The sequence below is a fragment of the Ictidomys tridecemlineatus genome, chromosome 6, assembly GCF_052094955.1.
Source record: "Ictidomys tridecemlineatus isolate mIctTri1 chromosome 6, mIctTri1.hap1, whole genome shotgun sequence".
Classification (NCBI taxonomy): domain Eukaryota; kingdom Metazoa; phylum Chordata; class Mammalia; order Rodentia; family Sciuridae; genus Ictidomys; species Ictidomys tridecemlineatus.
This window is the reverse complement of record NC_135482.1, coordinates 97,104,266-97,113,515: the sequence shown is the minus strand read 5'-3', so window position 1 is coordinate 97,113,515 and position 9,250 is coordinate 97,104,266. Positions and strand designations below refer to the sequence as shown.

At 31.4% G+C, this 9,250-nt stretch overlaps 1 protein-coding gene across 1 annotated transcript; it reads right to left on the bottom strand.

The window, feature by feature from the left end:
- Window positions 1-2,308: 2,308 nt before the first annotated feature.
- Window positions 2,309-8,618, bottom strand: LOC101975957 (NKG2-A/NKG2-B type II integral membrane protein). The gene is made up of 7 exons (XM_005341802.3): window positions 8,474-8,618; window positions 6,706-7,043; window positions 6,227-6,328; window positions 5,707-5,757; window positions 5,015-5,166; window positions 3,343-3,443; window positions 2,309-3,060 (listed from the first exon to the last, which is right to left on the bottom strand). The coding sequence occupies exons 2-7, from the start codon at window positions 6,890-6,892 to the stop codon at window positions 2,949-2,951; spliced, it is 705 nt and encodes a 234-aa protein (XP_005341859.1). The 5' UTR covers window positions 6,893-7,043; window positions 8,474-8,618; the 3' UTR covers window positions 2,309-2,948.
- Window positions 8,619-9,250: the final 632 nt, after the last annotated feature.

The window sequence follows — 9,250 nt, the reverse complement described above, 5'->3', positions numbered from 1 at the left end:
AAACAAGCCCCTTCACATAAATACAGTTATCTCATACTAGACAAGGCACCAAAAACATATATTAGAGAAAAGATAACCTCTTCATCACAGTGCTGGGAAAACTGAAAATCCTATGCAACAAAATGAAAGTAAGCCCCTATCTCTCACCAGGCACAAAACTCAACTCAAAGTGGATCAAGGATGTAGAAATTAGACCAGAGACCCTGCAACTAATAGAAGAAAAAGAGGATTAGGCCCTGACTTCCTTAACAAGACTCCTATAGTGCAAGAAATAAAATTAAGAATCAATAAATGGGATGAATTTAAACTGACAAGCTTCTTCTCAGCAAAAGAAACAATCAGTGAGGTGAATAGAGAGCCTACAGAATGGGAGTACATTTTTACTACACACACATCAGATATAGCACTAATCTCTAGGATATATAAAGAACTCAAAAAACTTAACACCAAAAATAAATAATAATAATCCAATCAATAAATCAGCTAAGGAACTGAACAGACACTTCTCAGAAGTAATCAATCAACAAATATTCAACATCTCTAGCAATTAGAGAAATGCAAATCAAAACTCCTCTAAGATTTCATCTCACTCCAGTCAGAATGACAGCTATTATGAAGACAAACAACAATAAGTGTTGGCGAGGATGTGGGGGGAAAGGCACACTCATAATACATTGCTGGTGGGACTGCAAATTGGTACAGCCAATTTGGAAAGCAGTATGCAGATTCCTTGGAAAACTGAGAATGGAACAATCATTTGACCCAGCTATTCCTCTCCTCCATCTATACCCAAAGGTATACTACTACAGGGACACAGCCACATCAGTGTTTATAGCAGCACAATTCACAATACCTAAACTGTGGAGCCAGCCTAGAAGCCCTTCAGTAGATGAATGGATAAAGAAAATGTAATATATATACACAATGGAATATTATTCAACAGTACAAGAGATTAAAATCATGGCATTTGCAGGTAAATGAATGAATCCTAAGTGAAGTAAGCCAATCCCCAAAACCAAATGCCAAATGTTTTCGCTGATATGTTTTCTGCTGATTCATAATGGGGATGAAGGGCCATGTGAGGAACAGGTGAACTTTAGATAGGGCAAAGGGGAGGTAAGGGAAAGGAAGAGGCATGAATGTAGAAAAGACAGTGGAATGAGATGGACAGTACCCGTATAAAGACACGAATGGTGTGACTACTTTGTGTACACCAGAGACATGAAAAATTGTGCTCTATATGTGTAATATGAATTGAAATGCATTCTGCTGTCATATATGACAAATTAGAATAAGTGAAAAAAAATCCAACAATGAACACTCTCCAAGAGATTCATTTCATAGGCAAAGACATTCACAAACTGAAAGTGAAAGGATGGGAAAAAAACATATTACTCATTTGGATTGCATAAATAAGCAGAGTTTCCATCCTCATGTAAGAATATATTTTAACATCTATAGGAAATAGAAAATTCCTACAAAATACCTACTTAAAATTTTCGTATAACAAATAGCTGAGCAAAACTATATATTAAATAAATTTATTAAATAAATTTAATCTGTTATATAAACCATTCTAAAGACTAATTCTACAAATACATATGGTATCATGAGTCGGTCAGCTTTCATCATGGACATATTTCATTATGAAACACCTGGCAAAAATTACTTGGAAGAGGAAATATTTATTTTGGCTCATAGTTTGAGAGATTCAGTTCATGGTCCACTAACACCAATTTTATTTCATAAATTCAAGATTATTTAATATTTTAGAAAGATATAGGTAATTTTTTCCTAAACACCATACAGAAAAAACATCATTCCAATTGATACAAAAAATAATAATAAAAAAATCACTTGATAACAAAGTCTAATAGAAAAATAAGAATATTACAGAACTGTATCTATTGGAGAAGTTGTGATAAAAATTCATAAATCAGATGAAATGTTGAAATTTTTTTATAGAGTAGGAAATGATACACATAATGTAAATAGAACCTTGAAAATCAAATTCTAGCCAGTGAAGCAAGTCAGGAAAAGTAATTGCACTTGGGAAGAAAATAGAAGTGTGATTATTTATATATAAAGCAGTAGTTTACAGAGAAAATACATAATAATCTAAATTTGGATGATAGCATTAATACATAAAATCAGTGAAGGCATTGGATGTAAGATCAACATGCAAACATCAATTATAATTTTATTTGCAGCAACAAAAATTACTAAAATCAATTTACATTTAAAAATAAGTATGTCATTTACAAAACCATTATTGCGAATACTTAAATTTCTGTAAGACTAATATCAAAAGAACATGTGATCAAGAAAAATTAAATAACCCTAATATGTTGAAGGACATAGCATGATATTTACTAGAAAAGTCAATATTATAAGGATGACTAAACTTTACCTGAGTCAATGCAATCTCAAAGATAATACTGGAAAAAATGTTTTAACAGCATCATTGAAGCACCCAGCATAAAATTCATACTGTTAAATTCTATAAATCAGTGATTTTTAGAATATGCACATAGCTACAATCATCACTGCTATCAGAAATCTAAACAATTTCCATCACTCCGAAAAAAAAAAACACATACTTAGTAGTGGTCATGTTCCATTGCGTCATAATCTTAGCCCTCGGTAACCACTAATCCACACTGTTTCCACAGGTTTGTCTGTTTTTGGCATTTCACAGAAATGGACTCAGGTAACATGGAATCTTTATAAAGGTTGAATGTCATGAATACAATATTGAGTAAAAAAAGACAGACACAAATTATTATTTTTATTTTTGGCATATAATAGAATTCAATAATTGTTTTTGAAAATTTTTGTTATTAAAACAAATGATATAATTCCATTCTAAGACTAAAGCAATCTTAATATTATTTCCACTCATAAAATACAAAATTACCTGACAGACTTCAGATTTAGGTATATTAATGTTAAAGCTTATGTTTACAATTGTATGTATTCGAAGATACGCAACTGTCTGATTTAAGCTCAGATGAGTACAGCATAGCACAGTTACGTTCATCATCTGATGATTCCTTTACCCTGTAATGATGAAAAGTGCAGAATTCAGTTATATTTTATAGAAAAAAATATATTAAGTGAAAGCATTTTCATGTAATTGTAAAAAACAATAAATGGATGACATTTTCATATAATTTTAGTAAAAGCTAGTAATTATAAAGACAATCCATTCTTTAATATTTATGTCAACATTTCACTAATTTGCAATATTTTTTACATGTTTATAAGTCAAATTATTAATACTATTCTTTTGAACATAATTTTTTTAGATGTAGCATAATTTTTTTTTTAAAAAAAGCTTACTTTAATTTGGAAGTTGAGCCATTTATCAATTCCCATGGATGATCCTTGCTCTTACGAAAGACTCCAACCCATGACAGAAGTGAGAGGGAATGTAGAAAAGACTGCCAGAAAACAGAATTTTTATTTAAATAATCAGTGTGAAAGGTTTCATTACTTTTAAAAATAGTACATTATGTCATAGTACCTTAATGTTCCCAACCAATTAATTGGATAAACAATAAACCCACTTTTTGTATTGTTGAAAACCTTGCATAAATGTTCATAATTGAACATTTTTTGAACTTTAAAATTAAATATTTAATAACCACATGTTGTTTCTGTGAATAAGGAATACTGTGATTCATGTATTCTGTTACACATGTTAACAAAATAAACATAGCAAGAATTTAAATAAGTTTCCAGATACTATATATTTAATTCTCCAGAGGCTGTGACTAATTAAATCAATGTATTTTTCCACTATGTTCCTCGGAGTATAAGTTTTAGAAGGAAATTAAGGGTTTCCACTGAAGAAATAAATTACATGGAAGCCAAAAATCAGGTGTTCTATGCACCACACCATTTTTTAAAGTCTCTACTGTTATCTGTTTCTGTATTTGTGAAATGCTGACAGTTCGGTGAAGATGGCATTGATTTGTGTCTCTCTGCTGCTACATGATAATATAACTATAAATTATGGGATTAGTGAAAGACAGGAGCAAAAAAGAATTCTGAAAGATGGAAAGGAAGAGGTAAAAATGGTTTGGCACTGTAGTATTAGGGAACCACAAAGGACCCTAATACTTAAATCCCTTATCCAAAAGAAGAAAGTGCCCCTTGCATGCTGGCTCCTTACCCAACCTAGCAATATGAGGTGGCTCTTATAAGCTCCTCTGTGTGAAAGGGACTCCCACTAGCAGGACCTGACACAGTAGAAACCATTGGTGAAGATGATCTTTCAGAATACCCATCAACAGCGTGAAGGGATTCAGAAAAAGGAATTCCATGAGTATAAATGCTCCAGCTTGGAAGTCTGTTTGTCCCTGAGGGCATGAGACTCATCGCTCCCATCCAGAGATCTGATATTGGAAAGGATTTTTAAATGTTATATCCACATAATACAGTAGTGAAAATTAGAAAACTACAGGTAAATGTAATAAGATGGATAAATCATCCAAATACCATATAAGATTGAAACGGGAAAAAAATGCATAGTTATGATTGCATTCATGTAAAGTTCAAAAACAGGCAAAGCTAATTTATCATAGCAGAAGCCAAGATAGTAGTTTAGGCAGGAGCCAGAATGTTGAGCACATATGCAAGGGTGGGACAGGTAGGAATTGGAACCTTTTTATGTAGTGATCTGACTGTAATTACCTCAGTCTAGTAACTTTGCAAACAATCTGCACAATCAAGAGATGTTTAGTTTTCTTTATGTGAAATAAAATTAAATAGTAGAGTTTATTTCAGAATGAAAGGATAAAATTTTTATGAGCATGACTTTTCATAAAAAGGAAATACACAAATGTATATTAAAGCATACAAATAAAGATAAAATCACAAAGCCAAATAATGAAATATTATTCAGACTTGTAAATACCTGGCAAATATGTACAAGAATATGAATGAATTCTATAAATATAATATTGCCTATGAAAAAGCTTTTAACAGAATGAAACATTTAAAACCTTACCATCTCTTCTTCATTGTCTATATAAAGCAGATTAGAGTTCTTAGAAGCACAGGACACCAAACTCTCATTCCAAGTCACTTTTTCTATGCTAATGTAGTAACAGTTATTCGAATATGTTAACCATTCCTTTGGACAACGTCTACAATGATATGCTGAAGGAAGATTTTCATGAATTTTTATTCAGAAATGAGGTAAATTTTTTAAAATTAAAATGAATTTACATATTTGTGTACATAAAAATGTATACAACATACCTATGTACCCCTTGGGCTGTTACATATTAAACCAAAAATATACTTATATACACAAACACGGAAAAGGACCAGCCTCTCATCCCATGGATGTGCCCATAGAAAGCAAACAAAGAGAAAAACCTCACATGAGACTCTTAAAGATCACTGAACACTTCTTTTTCTAGAATATAAAATTAGTTTATGCCATGTAATATACCAAAATTAGGAAATTGGAGCCATTAGGCCAAAAGATTATATAGTTATTTTAAATTGGAATTTAATCTTATTGTCTGGACAAAAAGAAATGTCCTCCTATAATCTTTATTTATGGGAATTTAGTGCCAATTTTTCTAGATGTATTTTTCCCCAAGAAATTGATGACCATCTTTGCATGGCTTTAGTCACATAGAAAAACATAATATATACAAATATATCAGAACTTTGAAAATCATTATGTACCTTTCTGGGTTCCTATCAGGGAAGAATTATTCTCCTCCTGTAATACAGTAGCTAGAAAAATTAAAATAGGTCTTATAAAAATTAATATCCAAATACATCATAATCATTTTAGTTTCTTAGTGTAAAATATATGTATTACTTAGAATGAAAATAATATAGACTCAAATTGATTTTTAAAAGAAAATCAATAAAGAAAAATATTATTTCAATGAAAACCTAACATCACTATTTCTTTCAGTACAATATTTAGCATAACCACTTTCAGAACACAACTTATATTTCTCAGTGAAACTTCCCAGTCTCCTAATGTATGTTTTTGAGTTACAAAATCACAGTAGATAAACATAATTTAAAATACTTACTGCAATCCTTCAGTTATATTTTTGAAAAATTCAGAATAACCACTTCACATTTAGTCTAAATATTAAAAGGAAAGTTCTGTTCCCTGAAATGAAATATATAGAGGACCTTCCAATGATTAGTGAAAACTTCCCTTATAATCTTCCAAAAATATTCTTACATGGAATAACAACTGTAATCATCACCACCACAGTGACCATTAAAACAAAGCAGGTGATTCCCAGGATCCCAGCAATGAGCTTCTCTGGAGGTGATGGAAACTCTGCAGAGGAGAAATGGTAGCACGGAGAAAGGAGGATGCAGATAGCTGTTCAGAAGGTTTACATGCAAGAGAAACCCCATACACTGGGAATCGTAAAGATAAACTTGGACCCAATTTCACATCTACCACTGTAATCTGTCTTTAGAATACACCATCACATTTTCAGTGAACACAATGCTCCAGATGTTCTTTATCAAGGACTAGAAACTTCAACAATGTGACAAAAGCTAGTCTTCATATTTTAAAATAGAGTAACGGCTCAAGTTAGAACTCCTATCCTCACAAATATGAGAGTTCCCTACTTCCTACCCACACATCTGCATCCCAACTACACATCCTAGAACAGCCAGACACTGAGGATTGATCACAAATTTTACCTTTGCAGTGGTTGTCCTTGTCATTCCCTGGATGTTCTTGAGAAGAATTTTGAAGATTTAAATCTGCATAGGTTATTTCCTCCTCAGTTACTGAAATGGAGCTTTTAATGTCCTTATATTTTCTTCGTTGCTTCTTTGGGTTCTTGCCAAGATTCAGTTCTGTGTAAATCACTCCTTGATTACTCATTTCTGCAGCTGAGTTGATGTCAAGGACCGTACTCTGATAATTGTGCTTAACTTATGGCATATGTGGTGATGAGACCCTTAATGCAGTCAGTGGGCGGGGTGAGGAGCAAGTGTTGGTGCTCACTTTGCTTTTGAAGATGGTAAATCTTTCCCTAGAGAATTAAACATTAAAACTTATGGTTAAATTAGGTAATATTTTAAGGATCCTCTACTTTTGACAAAATATTATTGGTGAGGCATCAAACAATAAATTAGTGACAAATTAAGATGCTTATGAATAAGGATATCTTTAATAAAGTTGGTTTCCACAGAAATAATTTAAGATCATGAAGAATAACATTAGCATGAAAGATCACAATGCTGTAATAGAAGAAACTATATGTTGACTTTATGATAAATTGACATCCAATGAGGTTTAAAACTGTTTAAACAGAGAATTGAAAAGTAGACACATCTTAATTTCTTGCACTGTCCTACCTTTATTTAGTGGCTTATATGTATTTATTAAAATGGATTAGAAGTATTAAATAGTCTTATTTTGAATAATTGAGAAGTTATTTTGAAATTACTAAAAATTAAGGATATTGTGTGTTGAAAAATGTTCTCTGACATTATAAACATATACATGACATAAACAGCATTGAAAAGGCTGCAAAAGTAATTTTAATACTTATTTTATGAAAATAATTGGCTATGAGATCATGAAATGATAAAGTATAGAGCTTTCATTGTAAGTTGAAACTTCCAGATAGTCTATGGTCATGAAAATCAGTGAGGGTTACTTTAGTTGTATAAGTAATTAGAATAATGCAGATAAAATGATTTTATAATTACCAATAACCAAGTTTACGCTTCTAAAATTCAAATATGAATATATAAAATATAATGCATGTAAAACACTTAACACAATCTGGCACTTAAAATTTTCCATAAATGTTAGCTATTTAAACTACTATTTAAGTTATAATTGCTATGTCATTGTTTATGAATCATCTCAGCTATGCCATGTATAAGAAACCTTTATACAAGGATCTTATATATCAGTTTGATATATATTTATTGATTAATTGTTTAGAAGTCTTTATTAAGTTTAGTAGTTGGTTTAAGCTAGCTCATACGGATTTTTATTGAAAGCATAAACTACAGTTATTTACGATCTAAGTAAGTATCTGATGACTTACATTTGGCTTTCACCGTTCATAGAAATTTCTGTTAAGACTCTATAATGGCTGAGCTAAATATAAATTAATATTATTTTTCAAATATCCAAAGCTTACTTATTATAATATTAAAAAATTAATGGTCTATTGTTTCGATGCCCCTGGGTTTCATTTTAAATCATATTGATTAACAAACCCCAATACATGTGGACGCACTTGATTAATTAGGCAATAATTAGAAACCTTTAAGAAATCCTCCAATGTATTTCATATTGTAAGAATTTTCCTCAACCAATTTAAGACATGGATGCTGTACTTTGATCTTATTGTCTATGACTTGTACTTCAGGTGCAGCATGTCTAGTATTTGCAACCCCCCTCTATCTGAGGTGGGCTATCAGAGACAAAGAGTAGCAAACATACCTTGTATTGCCAGAAAGTCATGCATCCTTTAGTGGGAAGACCTGGTTACTCACATAAGGAGGTCTGCCATTGCTGAGTAAGAAAAGGTGAAATTGAATGACCTAAGTCCAGGATAAGAACAAACAATATCTATGATCTTCACAGATTGCCCTCTGAAGGCTCAGAGTGAGTCAAGAATGGAAAAAGAAGATTTCTCATCAATGTGTCACTTAAGGTTGAACAGGAAATTCTCACACACAGGCTATTTTGAAATTAATTTATCTCATCACCCAACTCCAGAATATAGGACACTGGGCTTCTGTTGAAGAACAATAGGGACTTCTAAGTGTGTCATTTAGTTTCTCCATTTCCAAGTGCCTCTAAAAACTTGTTTACATATTCTATAAGATCTGGAAGGATAGAATTCTAACCACTCGTGCACTTAATTGGTTTACATTTTAAACACAAACATTTTCTTAAGAGAATCTTAGATTTTAATTTCTTTTTAAATATTAGGCTTCTGAATCTTAGAATTATATCTTTTTATTTATTTGCTTTTGCTTTTATGTTTTGGGGGGCATTGTTTCATATTGCTTTTTGATTTCTGATGGTGGGGTCTAGGACCTCATTTATACTAGGTATGTGTCTCATCACGGACTTCTTTTCCTCAATTTTTTTTTATCATTTATATTATAATGGAAAAAAATTACAAAACTCATAACATTTCAATAGAATATATATATTCTCTCTCTCTATATATATATTCTCACTAATTATTCTGAGCAATTACTTCACTTT